Source organism: Pungitius pungitius, chromosome 8 (assembly GCF_949316345.1).
Source record: "Pungitius pungitius chromosome 8, fPunPun2.1, whole genome shotgun sequence".
In the NCBI taxonomy this organism is placed as follows: domain Eukaryota; kingdom Metazoa; phylum Chordata; class Actinopteri; order Perciformes; family Gasterosteidae; genus Pungitius; species Pungitius pungitius.
Genome location: NC_084907.1, coordinates 6,089,312 through 6,110,890, shown reverse-complemented (window position 1 = coordinate 6,110,890; position 21,579 = coordinate 6,089,312). Strand labels below are relative to the sequence as shown.

Genomic DNA, 21,579 nt, shown 5'->3' with positions numbered 1-21,579 from the left:
TTTTATTGGTCGGCAACATGACCTGAATGACCCGACATGAAGACGGGCGGTTCCACTTGTCGTGCCACTAACTTGTTTGTCCGCGGTGGCAGCACGGCATCTTGAAGGGCTTGATGGTATAAGCGCAGCTTCTCTCTCTTCGTATCTCACATCACATCGCGTCCTGCATCCTGGCTTAATTGGGGTCCTTTGTTCGGACCGCCTCCCTCAATAAACAATACAGCCACAACTCCCCATGTCCTAATCCCGTCCTCTCCTCTCTTCTGACTCGGTTGGAGCATCGCTCTCAGTAATTACCCCTCTGAAAGCTTGAGAGTGGAGTAATTGTTTTGAATGTAACTACAGTGGCTCTCGGGAAGGGGGTCATTGTGTGGAGCTAAGACTTCACGTCAGCGGATGGCTTTGTTTGCGCTGCAAAAGATAATGAAAGTATTTGGTTGGCCACGGTGGGTTGGAAATATAGTAAGATTGGAAAATAAGAGGATGAGATGAGGAGAGAGGATGAGGAGTGAGCTTCACCCTCCCTGAGAGCGATTGACGGCCTCTTATTTTATGCATTTTAAAATGTTGCCACCAAAGAGAGAAATAACACCAGTAGAGAAAACGCTTTTGAAATGTCTTTACTTTACATTGTCATGATTTCACACCACAACTTTTACAAAATATCAACCTGTATGAGGCGTAATGCTTTACAGTATCTCATACACTCATTTCACAACAAGTCAGCAAACAGTGGTAGTTTAATTTTATGAGCAAAACTATCAACAACAATTCATGCTCTTATGTTTCTTTTTATACTGATGCAACATAGTGATCTTTTTCATTCTGGAAAGCTACATAAAATATAGAAAATAGATTAAAAAAAGTAGAAAAATAACACACCCTACAATATCTATATATTGTTGTAAATATATAGTATGTAAAAACAAGGAGAAGCCCTTGTTAATCATTTCTTTGCCAGGTGTGGAAGATTTCACAATTAAAAGGTTATATAGAAATAGTTTACACGTACATCTAACTTCAAGATCTATAAATACATCTTTAAAAACATACGTAGCCAAAACTCCACGTTATAACTAATAAATAAGAAAAATGTTTTAATTTAATGCATTTTATTTTCTTATTGGCCACCTATTACCATCTTTGCGTTTATTCAGGCATTATTTTTTCCTGCAGGACGCAAGATGATCTCCCATGTGTATAATTTAAGACATAAATTAGATTATTTATGTAAATGTGAAATTAAATTAGACATCGTCAGAAGCAAACAGAAAAAGTAAAATGCAAAACCCTTTAAATCAAAATGTCTTTGGCAACAAGAAGCAGTAAAAAAGACTGTGCTTTGATTGTTTCAGGAATAATGCATAAGTATCAAAGTACAGCTGTAAATCAGATTTCTCTCCAGTCATGCAATGTTCCTTCAACTCCATCATCCTAACCATAAGTCTCATTTTAAAACTACTTTGCTTTTGTGGCTTCGGAGTTCTTTTCCTTCTGCTTTCGCGTATTACATTTCCCCAGTGGTCGGCCTCATTTTAGAGGCAGAAAATGTGTGCGTGACTGTGTTTATTTGTATGTGTGTGCGTGTATATGCATTATATATTCTTGCACATTTGCACATGTATATCTGTGCTTTAGTATTTGCACATGTGCGTGTTGTATTCATTTTCATGTACACCACGGCTTGGTTTTTCATATGTGTCTGTGTGTGTACATTTGTGCATTGGTTTGCGTTAGCTGGCTTGCTCATATTTCTGTATTTGGACCAGATGAAAACGATGCTAGCTGCAACATGCTCACTCATCAAGTCATTTCAAACATGATTTGATGTCTTGAAACCAAAAAAAGGGGAATTATTCCACCATAAAAAATAAAATAAAAAAAACCTCATGCCTCAAACGGTACTAGATAGAAAACTTAATGAAGTCAGATCTCCAACAGTCCACTGCTGTTCTCCACGCCATTTGGTGTGCCCGTTTTGTCGTCCCCATTGGTGATTTGGTCAGCGGCAGGATTGGTGCTCACAGCGTTGGCGTTCAGCTCCGCGGTCTCCTCGCTCCGCGGATCCGTCTCCCCCTCCACCGCCACGGCTTTGCCCTGCATCGCAGAATCCGCGTGGGTCTTCTGGTGCTTGGAGAGGTGGTCGCTGCGCGTGAAGCGCTTGTTGCACAGCAGGCAGGTGAACTTCTTCTCCCGCGTGTGGGTGCGCACGTGCCTCTCCAGTTCGTCCGAGCGGGTGAAGCGCTTCCCGCAGAACAGCCAGTTGCAGACAAAGGGTCGCTCGCCGGTGTGCCAGCGCAGGTGGGCTTTGAGGTGGGAGGCCTTGCCGTAGACCTTCCCGCAGCCTGGGATGTGGCAGCTGTGGACCGGCTTCTTCCTCAGGGACGCGGCCGACGCCCCCAGCCTCTCCAGCTCCTGGCAGTTGGGGCAGTCGCACGAGGACCTAGTGGGCGCGCCCCCTCCACTGTAGCCCCCCGATCCCCGGGCGGGCTTCAAGCCCATGGGGCTCTCAATCAGCCCCGCACTCTGCACGGGCTTCGGCTTGTACATGTCCTGGGGCAGCATGTGCTGGGAGGGCTGGAGGAGGTGTGAGGAGGAGCCCAGCCCCACGGAGGGGTAAGGAGCCGGGTTGAGTTGTGTAAAGTCGGTGCCGTAGCTGGACAACTGCGGGCTGAGGGAGGCCTGTTGGGTTACGGGCTGCAGGGAGGCCTGGAGGCCTCCGTCCGCCTGGGGCTGGGATGACGACAGCCAGTTGGAGTTGGGGTGGACGTCCCACCAGGAGGACGTGGCGTTAGCCGGAGCAGCCGTGATGCCGGGGTGGATGCCGGCTTTGTACCAGGAGCCGTAGGGGTGTGTCATATCTAGCGAGGTGTAGACACTGGTGAGGCAGTCGGCCGTAGCGTGGGCCTTGGACACTAGAAGAGATGGGTCCTGGGACATGGACGTTTGGAAGGAGTGGGAGAAAGGGTTATATTCTGTAGTGTAGCCTCCGGCTGAAGGAGGGGGGCTTCCGTTGGGGGTGAGCAGCCCGCCACCTCCTCCTCCTCCTCCTCCTCCTCCTCCAGCTGTGGTGAAGGAGCCAGTGTAGGAGTCCGCCAGGCCATTGCCGTCTGCGGTGCGTCCGTTCTTAGCTGTCTGAAGGTCAGAGGTCATGTTGTAGGGTTTCTTTACAGGAATAGCGCTGCCGATCTTACCGGGTGTAGCCGAATCTCTGTGGGGGCTTGTGCTGCCAAACTTGTTGCAGGTAGCCGTTAACATAGCCAGAGGACTGGAACCATAGCGTGCGTCTTCCTGGAGGGGAGGAGACAAGGCAGCAAATAAGACCGTCTGTCTGCAGGAAATGGCTGCTTGCTTCTGTCAGTGTCAACTCTAATAAAAAACGCATGTCAGACTGCCACCGTGGGGTTTTCCTGCTCGCTCCGTTTTCAAGGTGGTCAGAGCAATTTCCAGCAGTGAATGTTTATGCTTTTGTAAGATCTGCTCGGCTCAGCAAAGGAGGAATTCCCAAAGTCTTTTGTTTCACTTAAAACCACAAGCTATTCTGCATTTTGCTTTAAAGTTTGCTTTATACGTTGACCATCTGTCCATCATATTTAAACCTACGTTATTAATGTGTAGCCACGGGATTATTAACCGTGTCTTATTTATCGCAGTGATCCAGAGTTGTATTTCTTTTCTCCGGTAGTCCATGATCTCGCTATTGTGCTGTTTAAATTTCAGATAAAGTTGATTTTCAGTTACATTTCATTTAGATTATTCATTTCTCTATTTGGAAATCTAAGAATTCTCCACATTTTACTAACAAAAGCATTTCCCTATAGATACTTTTTGTTGTATTTCCCTTTTCCATGTGTCAACTAAACACCGTAGCACAACATATCAGCTTTGTAGCATAGTTTTTCTATTCAGACCAACTCTTGTTTCAGAGGTTATTGTTAGTTGTCCTCTCCTTCTCCTCCAAACAGCTGGGGTCATCCCAGCTTTCATGTTTCATCACAGACTATATATTGTATTTAAACCTTTCATGTGAGATAACTCATAAATTTGCTCATCGATATGGGAAGCTTTTGCCAAGAAGAGACGTGAGTTGTGTCAGCAGCCCACCTTTGCATTTCTTTGAAATCACACATTAAGACCTAAGGTCTTTCTTTAATAATGCGCATTATGAATTTCATTATCTTGTTTTGTCACATATTGATTATCAGTAATCTGTGATTCTTCTCCAGACTTCAAACCCCTTCAAACCAAACCAGGCTTTAGGTTTCCTCAATTCAACTAACAACACCATCACTTTAATATAATGTCTAGTTGGAATTTAAACATCGTAATAGTTAAGTTTGCATTAAAGGAAAATTAAGAAGGTAAAAGATTCTACTTACAATTGCATTCCCTACCTCCAGAATAGATGCGGCCATCCCTGAGAAACTAAATCCTAAGGAAGCTGAGGGGAGCAGGAGAAGCACAGCTCGGAGTCCCGGGACAGTTTGGAAGAAGTTGGGCACTCACGCGGGGAAGTGTTTTGAGGCACGGGAAGCCCGCCCCCCTAATTACAGCCTTTGGGCTCTTTGAAGACCGCTAAGAGGCAATGCAAACCCAGAGATAGAGGGGGACTGGAAGGAGATTGGTGGATAGAAAGAGGACATCCCACCTCCCCAAACAGAGAGCGTCGAATCATTTTTCAAGATAAATGCATGAATGGGTTACTCATCAATCACCGCCTGGACGTTATTTCAGTTTCACTGGCATTATTTTTTCCACCGGGATTATTCTAGTGGAGTCGGAAGGGAAAGTTTAACACCATCTCACAGAAAATGATCTTTCCAGATGACAGATTTAGACATGCTGTAAATTGTGTTCCTGCTGTTTGACACGTTGCTAAATAATAAATGAAAAAGGTCTCTGTTGTTGTTCTCCTGAGAGAGGAAAAATAACGAAGTAACAAGTAGCCTCGGCCTCTGTCGCATGAATCAAAAAATGAAGCTAAACGAGTCTGTGGTTTCTATAAGAGATTTTATTATACCGACTTCAAACCTCTCCCTGTTTCCAATATTCTCAAATGCAGTTAACTGCCTTTATAGAGATTAACTGTAATGGTGAGAGACTGAACTACAAAGACAAGCTAAGCAGGAAAGGATCAAGCCATTAAATAAAATAAAGCAGAGATTATCACATCAAATAAAATGAATTCAAACAGCCAAATTATCAGGGGATGATTGTTTCCCAAAAATAAAATACTTGATGAAAAGATGAAGAACAGTCTCAGCCAAAGACGGCTGCAAGGTACAGTTTTATACTTGTCTAATTTATTTTATTTATTTTTGAGTTGTGTTTAGAAATATTTCAGAGGAAAACATGTATGTCTTTTTTTTGATTTACCATTTATATATATTCCATCCCCAAACTCCATGTAAGCTAAAGGCAGTGGTCTCCGGGTGGGAAAGAAATGTAAAGCATTTTAAAGCTTCAATATGAATAATAACTCCATACTTCATACTTCATTTATTATGAATCTTTAAGTTGATCAAATACTGGGATTTATATACTAAACAAATGTACATACGTACATATGTATACTCAAGCTAATAGTCAATAACTTTCATTCATTTTGTGTGACATCTTTGTCACAAATGAGTAAACAAAGAATATTGAATCACAGTTCCCAACAAGAATATTTAATAATAATATAAAACTCTATGAACTGAGAAGTGATATGCTACTAAAGCTAAAAGATGAACTTACTCATTATGTTATTATTAAATTGTGCGATGTCAATTGTCATCGACTCAAGATACAGCACATTTAAATAGATACATGTAGTATATAGAATTTCATTTGAAAGAGTCAAAAAGTCAACCCTCAGTCTCGGGTGAGACGGATTCTTAGCGGCGTTTTTGTGGGCGTCTCGTTTTGTGAAGGAGAGCACAGAAGATTAAAATTGTTGTCAAAAATAAACATGTAATTTCTGTCCTTATTTTCTCCTCAATTACAGGGCATGGTCAGAGTTGGGCTTGTCGTTCTGGAGAGTCTGGCCCTCACATGAACAAAGCGGCTATATTTGGCAGTCTGCTCTCCAACTGACCTTCATCCCTTTATTTTCTTATTCCAGAAGTGGTGTTAGTAGTAGAACAAAGGCTGCTACATGCAGCCCAATACAATGTCACTGCTACAGGGTTGTGTTTGCAGTCATTTAATCCTATGAACTCAAGACATAGTATCAAAAAAGGTCAAATATTACAACGTGTATTTCATCTCCCTGTCTGTCTATGTGTCCCGCCTGTCCTTCTATGGGTCCCCATCCAGATACATGTGCTATACGTGGCAGCCTTTTCACACTTTTTTAGGCATTTCCCTGCCCTCTCATTTCACACATGGTGTGTTACTGGTGTAAAGCTTTTAGTGAAGTGTTCCTTTTCTTCTTAGCGTTCATTAATGCTTAATGTTTTACACTTAAGTGAAATGAGAGGGGAGGAATAAAAGCTTCTATATTGCCACAAAAGTGGTCCGCGATGGACCACTTTTCCAGTTTTTATAAGACTTGTAGTAATCTAAAACTTTGGCGTGCTCCCATTTACAGTTGTCTTCAAAAGAGAGCAAGTTAGATCTATAATTAGAGAACGCGTTAAGCTCTTAACAGCCTCTTCAAAAAGCTTTCTCTGCTCTATTTACTATTTTCTGCTGTGTGTGGTTTAGATTTTTTGGTTATGTACACTAGGCGCTGCAGGCTTGATGAGCCTCGGGGCCTTGGGTGGGCACCATCAGGCCCCCCCCTGGGGCTGATTATATGTTTTGCATAGTCATTGTGCATATGACAGCTATCAGTTGTATTAGTAGCTGCAGGTTTTTGTAGTGTTGCTGTTAGCTCATTAGCCTTAACCGGTTTGGATGCAACAAACGACATGTGTTTGTTGCATTAACAGAAAGGGCCTTTTTCAACATTTAGTGGTTTTCAAAGCCTTCTGGTTCATGCTGCTTTATCGAGGCAATTCAAGGCAAACATATAAAGTAAGCATGTTGCACAGGGACCTTTTTAATCTTGGTTACAGCACAGCTTCTTCGGAGGCCCGAATTAAAGAGCTTAAATCTTTTTCCACATTTTAAAGTTCTTACAACAATTAACCCTCCTTTGCCAAAAGTTGTGTTCAAGGTTCAAAGTTCAAGGTTTAAGGTTCAATGTCCTGATTATACCCGACTGTGGACTTTTTAAAAAACCATCAAGAAAAGATACATTTTTCTAATGTATTTTATTGTTTTTAAAAATAAATGATGAGGAAATCCAAATCCTTGTCATACGTGTCTTGTGTATTCTGTTGGTTTCTTTATATTCTAAAGGAAACTTTTGGTAGAGAGCGTTTACCAGAGGTCAACTTTTCCGTGCAAACCATCTGGTTGAATTGTTCCTCTGCTAATTGCTCAGCTCTAAATAAAAAAACAACTCAGAGTTGCAATTTTGATCAAAGTGATGGCAGTGAGAGCACAGTTAGTTTTCCCATCGAGGTGACAGACTACTCCTCCCTTTCTCAGCATATTTGACCTTTTGCCGTTGGCATCGTAAAAAATATAAAGCGAGTGGTGAGTTTAAACGGGATACGCTGTTTGTTGAGGAGCCTCGAGTGTGTGAAGAAGACGACGGCGGCGTTACACCCCTCTCACTGGGCTCGGGTATCAAGCCTCATTCAGCTTTTGAGTTTGATTAAATGAGTCTGTAGAACCTGGTATTGATAACTGTGACACAAACCCAGGTGATGAATGCCTGCCCTGCTCAAGTTGCTCTTTGATCAGCCATTTCCTGATAAAAGCCTCATTCTGCTTATTTCAGACTGCGTTAAATCAAAGTATGGTCATGCAGCGGTTTGTATAACATCTTACGATGGCATATTTTGGTCTATTTTTTCTTTCAATCAACAGCATTGATCGGCGTGCTGACGTGAGCCTCCGCTGTGTTTTTTTTTTCAACTAAAAAACCAAAGTGGAATTGCTTAAGTTACATAATGATCAATGATCAATTTGCTTTAATTATTCTGGGGGAAGGTCCTGTGTTTCTCCCGTGTCCACCTCGACCTCCTTTCTTTCCGGGGTTTGTTTCCGTGCTTCGTTACCTCTTGAATCATCCATATATGGCTTGCATGCGAATGTGCGTTACTCTTTGTAGAAAACTAGCATGGAAGATTGCAGTGTGACTCCTTAGATGTTGGACCGTGTATACATCGGCATCACATGCTCGGTTTTTAAAAGCATCTTTCTTTAAGGGGGTTAATGTCCTTCTGTTTTCTGCATTTGTATTAAACTGGCCTCTAGGTATCATTAGGCTATTACAGCAACCAAGTAAGTGTTTATAATGGTAGATCAATGGAATATCTCGCCGTAATGCACTTCCCTTTTCATTCCCCTCTGGGCTGCAACCCTCAGAAAATTAACAATGTTAATAATACTGCGACGGAGGGGGAAAATTGAAATGATTAGATGTGTTTTACTTTGCTGCTGATGGAAATGTGGTGAAAGGGAATCAGGGTCAGGGATAGACTTGCCTTGCAGCATGACTCTGTGCTATTTTTCCAGGCTGTGTGGTCAAAGATTCGGAGAGCTTGTCAACGGAAAAAGAGCGAGCGAGAGACGTGGGGGGGGGGGGGGGGGGGGGAAGAGGGAGACGTATAGACAGACTGGGAGAGATGGGGAGAGTGGGGAACAGGGCGGTGGTTTATACAACGCGCCAGTGAATACCGTGTTCATTTGCACTGCTGTTGACGCTGCTGATAATGTCACTTGTGCCTTTTTGAGTCCGACATAAAAAAAGCGATAACATGCTTTTTAATTCAAATGACCTGACCGGCTCAAATGGGCTCTACTTTGGGGCATGCTGATGGTTTCGAGTAATTTCAACCTTCTGACGGAGCAAATCCAGTCCCCAGACAACGAGGCGGAAGTCGTCCTTTCTCTATGTAAATGCAAATAGAAATGAAGCGTGTACTGCAACTTCACATATTGTTTTGAAGGAGCAACATCATTTCCGGGCCCCGGCAAAATAGAAGCCTCTCTCACTGTGATGTCTCGGTGACCACACGTCAGAAACGATCCCACATGGCACTGGGGAGACGTTCATTTTTTTGTTAACTTTTCGTATACTTTATGCAGATCGACTTGAGTTATCGTCCCACTTCGGGATCACGAATGTTGCTGTGTGGAGTATGACACGCAAGTATCAGCTTTAGAAACACAGAAGTCCATCGACTCCCAAAAACAAATCCAAGTCCACCGCCTTCTTGGTGTATACAAACCGACATCTGGCCTGTAATCTCCCCGTCTGTAGAGGAGACCTGCGGCCACCTAATGACCCCGACAGGCGTCATGCATGCAATTGCTCGGGATGGTGCAATGACAAGTCTCTTTCAATATTTCTCTATACATACTTTGTAAAATGAGGGGGACTTTGAAGAGTCCTGCGCATTTTTACTGGACACTGCATCATGTCTCAGGAGAAACGTTACATGCAGTGTGAGATGGTTGGACACGGATCCTTAATATTCATACTGCATCTGAGAAAAAAGCCTTTTCTAATCTATCCCCACACTAACCGGGTTTCTGTTAAACTGATTTTTATGTTTGAAGTCTGAAAAATGGTAAATATACCAAATCATGGCCGTACAAATGATGTTTACGCTCAGACTTCAAGGCCAGTTTAAGGCCAGTTTAAGGCCATTTTTCAACCTGAATCTTTTTTGTTCGATCTAAATGCCGAACAATATTATTATCGGGTCCAGTATTGTGAGAGTTCACTACAGCACACTCAACAGACTATAATTTAGATGCATCTGGCACTTCCTGATTGTCCGTTCACGTAAAGATGTTCACAATGTCAAATGTTCACAATCCAGCAAACACTCATTGTACTTGTGTATGTAAGTCAATGTTAATATACATACTGAGGTATCAGTCATCAGTGAAGCTAATAAATGAGCTGCTTTTTGCCATCACATGTTAACTCTTATTGAACACTCTTGTGTCGGCAGGTACAGAGCTGCAGCCTTCAACCCCCCCCCCACCCCCCCCCCCCCCTCCTGGTTCATGCATATTTAGTCAGTGCCCCCAGACCCTGACAGCAGCTGGTGCTGAGGTTTGGGTGGGAGCTCATTACTCCTTGGTGGAGCCCCGTCAAAAGCAGGGGAGGGATTTTTTTTTTTTAAAGGGAGTAAATTGAGGTTTTCTTTTTCTGGGTTATTTTATTTCGTAGGGGCAAATCCAACTCCATCCATGCGACGTGTGATCTGTTCCATGTGTCGCGTGAGTGCCACCAGCAGTCATCTCTGGTCTCCTCGCCCTGGAAATAACTTCCGTCTAACTTCCTACATTTAATGAACTCCCCTCTTGCGTGTGCTTATTTATCTTTAACTTGATTAAAATGGTCAGACATTACAATATTGTTTTTTTAATGCAGAAATAGTTTGTTTCCTACAATTATGTCAGCCGACAGTCTCATAAAACACTTCAATACAACTTAAATTGAATAATAATCTAGACGCTTATTCCCTACGCTTAAGTATGCTCTTGAGTTACTTGTTTTTTTCTTGAGTATTTTCAAATGTTGCTACTCTGTAGGGTACTTTTTATGTATGTATTTGAAAGTTACTTATTGACATTGCGTTGTTTTTACTTTTTAAAACGTACAAAAAAAAATCTTTGTTTCAAATATATAAGCGTTTGTTTCATTGGATAAATACAATGGAAGAGAGATACGTTTTATGGTATTCCTTCTTTTCTTTAATTATATATTTTCATACATTGAATGATCTCACAACCACTCAGATTTATCTTGTGACCCATAGAGAATACTACCTTAATGTATGTTTTAAAACCCCACCCCAATCATCTCCGACAGTAAAATGCTATTAATCGCATCATTATTGTCAAACTGCTAACTATGATCTTATATCAGTTGCATGGGACAGTTTGAGTACGTATTGGCTGATAGCAGCATATTTTTATTTAGGTAGGACTTCTACGTATTGAACATTATAAATTGGCCTTTTGACTTCAGTTAATGGTCTTCCACCACTGCTTATACTTTTACAGGCTTTGGTACGTAAATATTACTCCATGGTCTGCAGCCTACGAGACAAAGACTCCATCCCTGCATATCTTTTACTCCTAACAGGGGATTCTTCAATGCTTTATATTTGATGTGTTAGCGCTATAACGATGTGGTCTGGTGGACTGTTTATTTATGAGAAACATTTTGCGCTGCGGGAAAAGGATAATATCTTTAAGTGGGTCAAAGGAGTGTGTTTGTCTCTATGTTCTAGACGGGTGACCAAGAGTATCGGATGTCTCCGTCTATTGAGTGATTGTGTGGAACAGAAGTGAAGTGTTCTTGATTTGCGTTTCCTCCTCTGGAGAGGAGACTGATGGGGGGACTTCCTGCTGATACTGATCAAGAAGAGAGAGCGGGGATCAAAACAGAGGGGTTTAGGATTAAAGCAGCGCTCAAAACTGTCAAGAGTGCTGCTCGATAAATGGAAAATCTTCAGAGGGAATGTGCAGCAGGCCGGAGCAGGAAAGAGGCTTTGGGAACTCTTAGAATATGTGCAAGGTGTGGGCTGGGCACACCATACAGAAATAGAAGGACATTATAGGTAGGTAAAATAAGCAGGCCGTACCTAAAGGGGACTTTAATACGTATGACCTAAAACCCCTCAAATCAAAACAAAAAGGCCAAGCCGCACCATATGTGTGCAAGAGGAAGCTCATGTCTTCTCTCCTTTGGACCACCCAACGCTTCACCCACACACACTCCTGAGAAACACAGGGAGACTGCGCAGGACTAAAAGTACCAAACATCGCATGTTACACAAGAACTTGGAACTAACTTTAATTCTTTCGGTTATATTCTTTCAAGCCTGGGAGATCAAACCACTCAACTTAAAACACACGGATTGAAGGTGCGGGCTTCTGCAGCTTTACCTCACTGGAGAGGTGTCCCTGAACAAAAAAAGCTGTGAAAAAGCTTTTATCAGGAAACAAGATGGGAAATTCACACAATTCCTTCACCCCGGACGGAGTCTACTGCAGTGCAAAATGTAGAAACTCTCCCAAAGCCCATGATGCTTTGACTCAAAATAAAGAAGAAACCTTCCTTCCCCCCACTTGCCTGAAGCCACAGCATGTGGTCTACTCTGTTGCTGCTCTAAAAATGGCAGGCGGGCGGCCTCGGGAGAAGCCCAGAACAGCCTCCACCGTAATGGCCGCGTGGGTGTGGCCCCCTCGTAGATGGCTTTTGAGGGGGCCCCTCCCGGACGCCCGCGCCCCTTGCCAGCGCCCAAGGGCTCCAGGCTGCCTGACCAGAGACACCGCGATGCGGCCCACGCTGAACCCAGGCCGGTCCGGACCAGGATGGGCCGGGCCAGGGCCGGGGCCAGGGGCCACGACAAGCTCCACCGCTGCTTTCGCGGCAGGTTCCTGCACTCCCGCCCTCTGCTGGGGTCACAGGGAAACAAGACGGGGAATAAGATCAAGGAAAGAATGCAGAAAAAATAAGAGTCCATCGAGACTTGTATTTGTGATCTGTGATTTTTACAAAAACCCGACAAACGCGGCCGTGTTTGGTGTGTTATTTATCGGATTTGTTAATTTATTGATTGATTCACCTTCATGAAATGAAACAGTGGTGTTGATATCTACAAAACAATTTAAAACATGCAGTTTCACTTATTGACGTCAAACCGTTGATTGTCCAATGTTGGGAAATGGAACTAAATGCATTTCTCTTGTAGTTTACAGTAAGTATAATGTTGAGGTATTTATCATGCAATACTCTCAACACTACTTTACTTGAGTATATTTTACGCTCCACCTCCTTTCAGAGGGAAATGTTTTTTACATTTGTCCCGACAGCTATACAGGAACCAGTAAAAAGATTAAACGCTTTCATGCAACACATTTGATTGGTCTGTGTAATATCATGCATTGCAATTGGTTAAATCAACAGTAAATTAATTAGCTCAAACCCTGCAGATATTAAAAAAACTTTAGTCCTACATTTTTATGTATGACTTGTATTTTTTCACTTTATCTACTTTTACAATCAAAATACTTCAATCCATGCAACATCTCAAGTAAAAACAAACACAGACAGTATGTGCAGTAGTGCAAAGACTTAAGCCCAAAAATGAGAGAAAGAAATAAGCTGGTATGCTATGTGCTAACATTTCCACTGTTTTAATGTGGTGAAGAAGCGAACAGGATCCTAAAAAAGAATCTCTGACTGGTCAAACAAACACGCTGCAGTTCCATGTAGGCGTCCTGTAGAGCAGTAGCCTCATTGAAAGAAACAAACCGCTCATTTTTCACATCTTAAAGCCCTGTAATACAAAGAAAAGTTATGTTTTGAATGAAACCTTGGCCTTTATTAATGTGTTTCAACACATCACAAATTTACCCAGATGCCGCTCGTGTTGATTTCCACTTTCCTGGCCTTTACAGTCAATATGCACTAACCATGTGTAATACATCACTGCGCGGGTCTTATAACACACGTAAAACTGCACATCTGATGGTAATGCCGCCTGAACTGTGATAGTGAGCGATAGGGTGAAGCCAGCCAGTCACCTTCTGGTTTGAATCAGTGGGAAGGGGATCGGAGGGGGGGTTGCTCTCGGTAGGTTGGCTTTTATTGCTTCTCTCCTTTGGTTTTAAACAGATCTGCCTGTTTGTGGAAGTGTGGCTGGCGGTTGGCTCCTCAGCTGGCAAGGCAGCGGCGTTTAATTGCTCTTTGTTGTGGCGGGTTGGGGGAGAAGGGGGCCCTGCGGTCGCCGCTGCGCACAATGGCTTGCCAACACACACACAAACACACACATTTAGAAACACATGGAAGTACCTACGCACTCGCACACGCGCTAGCCATGCGTACTCGAACGCGCACGTTGATCGCACGCAAAAAACAGATGTACACACATGGATCTAAACGTGCATACATTCTTATTCTATATTGTTCTACATTCTCTGGCCTTTCCTTTTTTGAAAAAAACGTACGAGTAGTTACCGCTCACAAGCCACCAAATAATAGTGCACATAGGAAACAGCTTAATGGTGTAACAACGTTGGTTTATAATGGATTACCTCGGTGTTGGAGGAAATAAAAGAGGAATTACAGGGAGAATAAACAGAAGCAGCATGCTTTGTATATTTGGTCTGTACTGTGAATGGGCAAGCATATAATTATCACATTTGCAGGGAAGAGCTGCTGAATAATGGGTCACAGTGGGTGCAGCAGTAGGGCAGTGAATCCTCCCTGATTGGCCCCTCCCTGTGTGTGTGTGTGTGTGTGTGTGTGAGAGAGAGAGAGAGAGAGAGAGAGAGAGAGAGAGAGAGAGAGAGAGAGAGAGAGAGAGAGAGAGAGAGAGAGAGAGAGAGAGAGCTGGAGGCATTTGATCAATAGCCACGGCTGGAATATCAAATTACACAATGATCCAGACCTTGAGCAATTACACGTTGCTCCAAACACATATTGATTAGGAGACGTTTGTGGATCCAACAACACGCTTTGATGCAGTTTTATACCTCCGTCTCAACTCCGACCGTCTCCAGCGATGCGTTGGTCCCAGCCAAACATTTCTTTGCCTTGTTTACTTTTCCGGCAGCCTCCGCACGTGTGTTTATCCAAATCGTTCCCTTTTTTTTATTTCTGCTCCTCCGCCACGGTGGCTTTTTGTGCTGAGCTGTGGTGAGTTTTGTGTATTTGTGTGTAATGTACTCCTGCAATTGGACAAAAGATGTGCTCTTGTCCTCGGCCCGGGCCCCCCCCCCCCCCTCCCCCAGAGAGGTTCTTTCCCGTTGATGCACTTACTGCAAAGTGTTCCCTCTGTCCTCCATCACTGACCACACAGACCCGACCAATCACTGATGAGTCATTATACACATAAACAGAAACAAGGCACAGTCATCACTGCGTGCGTTTACACATGCGGCACAGCAGTGTTTTTACTCCCCCCCGCCTCACTGCTCTTATCTCTCTCTATCTCTACACACACACACACACATCACGGATGCCCTCAGAGTGAACAGAGTGCAACGCCACTGTAATCTTTGGAAATGAAAATGGAAACTGGCACCAATTAGGGAAACCAATAAAGTAACCTCAGCTCCATACGTCTGCCAAGTGGTGGAAGGGATTAAGCTGCAGAGTGTAGCGTTACATACAGCCTTTAGGTTATCGTTCGGATAACATCATCCCGTTTTGCACATGCCTCCTCCCTGCCTTTACGCAGGCAGGACATCCCATAAAACCAATTTGTTCACTGTTCCATGTTGATTCTTTGTCTCAGTGTTTCTCAACAAGACAACGTCATTTTTATCCAGGCATAATAGCCTTTCATTAGGTAAGTCAATGTTTACGTCCCGCTAACTCACAGCGGATCAATGAGAGGGACGCGTTTGGATTCAGTTAAACACTTACTAATTGTGACCCTCTTGGCTGCAGCGATGAATTGGTTCCGGCAGATCGCTGCGTATAAAGAGGGGAAAGGGACGGAGGCAGATGGGGCCGAATAGGTTTAATACGGCCTCTGGAAGAGACGCAGTAATTGGGTAATGACTCTGTGGCCCTCTGGTGCTGATGTGGTGTCGAGAGAGCAAAGGAGAAAGGAAAAGAAAGAGAGACCTGAGCTTTCAGGAGAACCACTAAATGCTGCCACATTCGTCCATGGCAGTGACGCCATGCCACACACACACACACACACACACACACACTATCTATGTCTTTCTCCTTCTGCAAAGTGCGCGCACATGCACACGTATCAAAACATTTAGCCCAAAAAAAAGAAATCATACAATCATTGCTCAAGGTCTATCCACTACATTTATCAACATGGTCCTCAGCACCAGGGGAGACCGTTCATGATTTATAATGACCACACCACTGTAATAATAGTGGTCGGTAAGGTGGTGTTATCACTCGACAAAGTGTGCGTAGGGAGGAGATCGGGGCCGATGGATGGGTCAATAAAACATGGCACTGACGCGGGAGGCCGCAGACCGGGCTTCTCCGGAGTTGCTCGCTGAAACCGAGCGTTTCAGACCGAGTGGGCGAATAAATGTATACAGACAGTATAGGGAAAGAGACTCGGAAACAGGTAGAACTGTTAGAAAATACACAAACTCGGAAATGAGCCTGAAAGGAAAAAAGTATGTTTCACTTCTTTGTTTTTTCTGCCGAAACCAAACCAAACCTTAAACATTGTGTTGTCACTTCATTCAACCGACTACGACGTTTATGTAGTTTCTTTACTGGTCAGTATATGTTTTATAGAATTTTATTTTACTGTGTTTACTGTGGCTGTTTTCTTTATTTCCTTGTGTTTTTGTCAACCATCCACACCTGAATGTGTGAATACACGCATCGAACACAACAAGAGGCCGATTCAAGAACGCGTTCCAAACACATGCTCGATCAAATGAAACTTGCATCGAATTGAATTCACAGGAAAAGAAATAAAGAGATACATCCAGTCCACAGTAATGCTTTTGTGGGTGATGCAAATAGACGTACGGGCACAAACTTCTCATTGTTTCAATTTTACAAATTTTCCCTCACAATGACTCATGTGTCCGCAAAAATGTTTTTGTAATATAAAAAAAAAAAATCCATTTCATTCCGGACAGTAGTTTGTTTTTCAGAGAGGAAAAGCCCTAAAACCCAGTTCTCTGTGGCTCTTTGTGAGCACCCGTTTACCCATATCCTGACGTTTGCTTTCTTTATTGCTCTTTTCTTCCCCTCGGGCCGTCACTCCCCCTCAGCTCCTCCTGTTCTATAGCATACCGTTTCCTGTCTCTTTACTCCTTTCCTGTCATCCATCCCTCCTTCAGTCTCTCTATCCCCCCCCCCCCCCCCTCTGTCTCCCTCTGTCTCCCTCTCCCAGTCGTTCTGGCCTCTCTGTCTCCCTCTCCCTCTCAGTTGTGCTCATGTGGGACTGATTGAGCTTGAGGATCCAGCCCTCATCAAAGGCCGAGTGTGGTTGAATGCGAGCAAGCCACTGAGGCTCCAATCTCGCACCGGTTAATGAGCCCCCCCCCCCCCCCCTTCCTCCTCCTCCTCCTCCTCCTCCTCCTCTTCTTCCACACTCCCCCAGCGCCGGCATCCCTCCAGCGGCGGGCTCATACGACACATCCTCCCCCTCTTTGCTCTCTTTTTTTAAACACTCTCCCCCACCTCAGTATACTCACACCGCCGCCCCCCCCCCCCTCTTTCAGCTAATTAATTGCTAATAGTTTCTTCCATCATTCATCTGTAGTTAAGCATTTGAGTCTCCCCCTCCTCCCGCATTCCCCTGTCCTCGCGCCCTCCATCAGCAGCAGTCCCTTCTCAGGCACGGATCCAAACCACGGTTGGCGTCTGTCTCGCTGTGTCCGATCCCCCTCCCACCCCCCCTACCCCTCCTCCTCCTCCTCCTCCTCCTCCTCCTCCTCTTCCTCTAACCACCACCACCATCACCGCACTGATGATACATACTCTCTCTCACTCCCTTGCTGCAGACCTGCCTTTAATCATCGCACGCACTCCAGCCGCCACACTTGTGCAAGTGCAAGTGCACGCGCACATATGCGGGGAAACCTTTACACGCAGGTGGGCAACTTGCAAGCTGCTACATTTATGCAGCACATGGTCATAAACACACGTTGGTGTTGTTTTGCTCAGGCATACATGAATAATTTAGCATTTCTTCTTTTGGTTGTGTTTTACTGTAATGAATCAGGGGAAAAATGCCACAATAATTTACATGAGTGGGGTGAATCAGTGGTACAAAGGGACCACTTTTGATTCTTTTCCAGATGGTAACTGGGTTTTTGGTCATTAAAACTGAAAAATGACTTTACCAAACTGTTTGAAAAGTAGGAGAACCTATTTAAGAGTATTATAAGATAAACAGTGGTTTAAACATGAAGAGATCAAGCGTCAAATATGAAATGTAAGAGAATGGATTTGGGGATGCAAAATATTATAATTCATTTGAAAATGTTAAAATGTATATTTTATATTTATTATAAAACAGTTACTTAATGCTTTCTTAATATGTTCAGGTTGATTCATGTAGTGTGTCCTCTGTTTCTGTGTATTCCTGTACCAGTAAATTTTAAACTTCATGAATATGTAGATTTCGAGTTTGAAGATTTTCGGAAACAAAGGAAAATTAAAGAAATGTACCTGTCTGCTTACTCACATACCTTCCCATTTACAAACCGGTTTCCATTTCCATCAGACAGATGTCTAAAATATATTTTTTTATATGGAAAAGAACATTTGACCATGGAGGTGTAGTTACTACTAATAATACTACGTATTTTACCATGGACTCCATTTGTCAACAGTGATTTTTCTGTTATTAAACACTACTATGCTTACCATACTTCTACACAATACGCAATGCAAAGCCCCAGTTATTACTTTCAAATGATATTTACGGTCCATTCTGTCATCTGCACTTTAGTGATTGCTAGTTGCCATCACAAAGTACTACCAGTCTGGTTCAAAACACTGCACATGTGTCATCACCTTTGCACTCAACCTCACACCAGTTCTAGCCCATCTCCCGTCTTTGTTTTGTGTGGTTGTCTGGGTGAGGCACAGCGAGGAAGACCAGCATTTAGACCACTACATGTGTTTCCAATTTCCATCTTTGCAGACCTTCCCTGTCCTATCCTGGCTTCCTCGTGCCCTCGCATCTCTCCTCTCCCCTCGTCACCTCTCCCCTCTGTGTGTATTTTTCTCCCCACCAAATTGCCCCGTTAGATCGTCTCTATCTATTGACCTGCCTGTTTGGGTAGAGGCCGGCTAAAAAACATCCTCCAGTCCATGCAAAACTGTATTTGCGAATTGCACATTTCATGCTACGTGGCCGCCAAAAGCCAACTTTCAACACGTCGCAGAAACAATTTATTATGATCATACAACATGCTTATTCACTTGAAATTGCAGTTAAAAAAATGTCTTTGGACAACATAGCTACGGTGTTGATTTTGTTAATCTTGTTAAAACATATAGTTCATAACGGTCGACATGGCATCTGGTTATACTCTGATGTATGTCCTAATTATAATCTCATTGCTTTTTGTTCTCATTACGAGTCAAGAGAAGAGCGGAAGAAGTGGAACGATGCGCCAAATGCTTAGCTAAACATTGCTGTCGTATTCTGTTATAACTAAAGGAACCTTCAAAACCAATGCCCCCACCCCCCCCCCCCCCCCCCCACGGAGAAAGTTATTAGTATCCTGCCAAGAGTAAATAGGCCGTACGTGGTGTCCCTGCTCCGTGTCTTTGTTTTGTCTGGCAGTCATCCTTCCATCAGCACCACTGGCTGGGAGCGTGTCCCCTGGAGCACGGGGATAAATCTGCAGACCGAACCGGAGAACCAACGCATCTCAAATACAGACTGATGTGTTTGACCGTGTGGAAGAATGAGCTATAGTCAGTACCAATATTTGTTCCTTTAGAATGTACTGTGTATGCTAGTGAGGGAAATAAACCAAGGAAGCATTCACACCAAGTCACACTCGAAGAACCACGGCGGACATGAGGCAGACGCTTTGTCAGCATGTGCCAATGACAATAATTTCCAAGCAAGAATGAATGAACGAAAAAGGTGCAAATCTGTGTCTCTACCAACAATATCAACCGATGCCACACACGGTGAAGGGATCTCCTTGACAGTCACGGCGAGGTCCTCCCGATGACAGGGTTTTCTGCCTGACTAGTGACTGTACGACAAAGTAATTAGAGAGCGTCTCCAGCACAGGTCACAGTTTAGTCTGTCATAGCCTTAAAAGAGTGGAAGTGAGTGCACAAGGAAGGAGAGCAGAAGAATAGCGCATATGAAAACTGGAAGGAAGATGTTATACAAGTTCAGTCATCATTTAGTGCAGCATATTTTCTCCTTTGATTTGATGGTGGCATTCACTTTCTTCAATTTGCTTATTGAACATGTTTCCATAAACAAAAGAGCAAATGAATTAATGTGAAAGCTGTCACTTGTAGAGAAAGAAAACTAGAGAAAATGACCACCTGAGTCTCCAGTTTCCCAACTGCGCACTCATTCATTAACCGCAGCAGCAGGCAGATGTTTTTTTTTAGGAAATTCTATGAGGTAATTTGTAGCTATAACAGCCAAATGTGGTGTAAAAAGTACAATTTACAGTATACAACTTGGAGGACAAAAAATATAAATGAGCAGGAAAGGAAAAAAAATACAAAAGTACGGTATAACATATTTCATTTCTGAACGGAAAACTCTGATTATGACATATTAATGTTTAAACCAAACAACGAGAGAACATTCACTTCAACAAATATTTGGGGATTCTAAGATTTCCTGTCATAAGCAATACACAGACATGTGCACAAGAAACAGAGCGGGGCTTTGAGAGGTTTATTTCCGTTAAAGTGAATCAAAACGCATCACGTTCCAACTGTCCAACTCGGTTAAGAAATATAGCGATGCCTTGGAAGCCATGAGGCTGAGGAGGAAGTTTACTCTGCATGAGAGCCATCCCTTCGTTGCTGGTGCGGGCTCCTGCTGAAGTCTGCATATCCCCGCTCGCCGCCTTGTTAACCCAGAATACCCTAATGACTTCCCCTCATCGCTGCCGAGCCACACTGTGAAGTCATCCATGTTTCCATGTAGCCTGAAGTGAGAAAAAAGGAGTGAGCGGGAGAGGAAAGGAAACTAGACGGGACGGAGGATAACTGGCACCACTAATGAGGTGCCTTCTGATGGCATAAATCCTCTTTAGAGTAAGCAGCATCTGAGTGGTTGTCCCCCAATACATTATTGCTAGTCATAACCACACATAGAAGCATGTCCTGCCCCACTTAATGCGTCTCTTTTTTTTCTACTGTGTGTTTTAATATTTCTCTGGACCACCCTAAATCATGGAAAAATAGTTAAGTCACTGATTAGACTCATTTATTGCCTTTTCCTTTGAGGGTAACACAAAAAGGAGACAGAGAAGGCGCACTGTTGCCTTTGCAGGCCACAGAAATGTTATTTGGTTTTTATCACTGCTTTACATCACTGTCAGCTGGTGAACATTGTTGTTGAAGAAACCTCCCGTGCTGTTCCAACGATTCAAGGTTCAGGAAACAAGACTAATGGAACTTTGAAAATCAGCATATGAGTAGCCTATAGCAAACTTTTACAAAAAGTTGTATTCATTTAGTATCGTCAACCACATATGTTAGGATTCTAACGGTAACACTTTGAGACAACTGATGTGTTGCTCTTTGTCTTTTCATCTTTATTAATTGATATGTAGTGTATATCTCCTTGATGCCGATGGTTTGAACTCTTGTGGGGCGACTGTTTGTCGCCACCTTGTGGATGGATAAAGCTGTCTCTAACTATCTAAGTATTCATGTGACACACATCAACAAATGTTGAAATAGATCCGCAAACATGCAGCAGGTGAGTGAAAAAATAAGCCAGAATATACACAATAGTGCACTTGAGTGACGGCATGCTTCGACACACAAAAACTCATACGAATACAATACATGCGTAGAGCTAAATGTGAGAAATACTGTGAAGTATGTTTTTTTCTGCA

At 43.4% G+C, this 21,579-nt stretch overlaps 1 protein-coding gene across 2 annotated transcripts; it reads right to left on the bottom strand.

The window, feature by feature from the left end:
• Window positions 1–610: 610 nt before the first annotated feature.
• sp7 (Sp7 transcription factor) lies at window positions 611–4,415 on the bottom strand. 2 transcript variants are annotated; one of them, XM_037490094.2, is made up of 2 exons: window positions 4,380–4,415; window positions 611–3,291 (listed from the first exon to the last, which is right to left on the bottom strand). In XM_037490094.2, the coding sequence occupies exons 1-2, from the start codon at window positions 4,413–4,415 to the stop codon at window positions 1,927–1,929; spliced, it is 1,401 nt and encodes a 466-aa protein (XP_037345991.1). In that variant the 3' UTR covers window positions 611–1,926. The 2 variants fall into 2 exon arrangements, with proteins under 2 accessions (XP_037345991.1, XP_062419725.1); XM_062563741.1 differs by having other exon boundaries at window positions 4,395–4,415.
• Between the last annotated feature and the right edge of the window lie 17,164 nt (window positions 4,416–21,579).

Bases quoted from the DNA above. Each gene is read 5' to 3' on its own strand.
- sp7 (XM_037490094.2), bottom strand. From the start codon at position 4,415: ATGGCCGCATCTATTCTGGAGGTAGGGAATGCAATT. The intron at 3,292-4,379 runs GTAAGTAGAATC...CCTCCCCTCCAG, and splicing joins TGGAGGTAGGGAATGCAATT to GAAGACGCACGCTATGGTTC.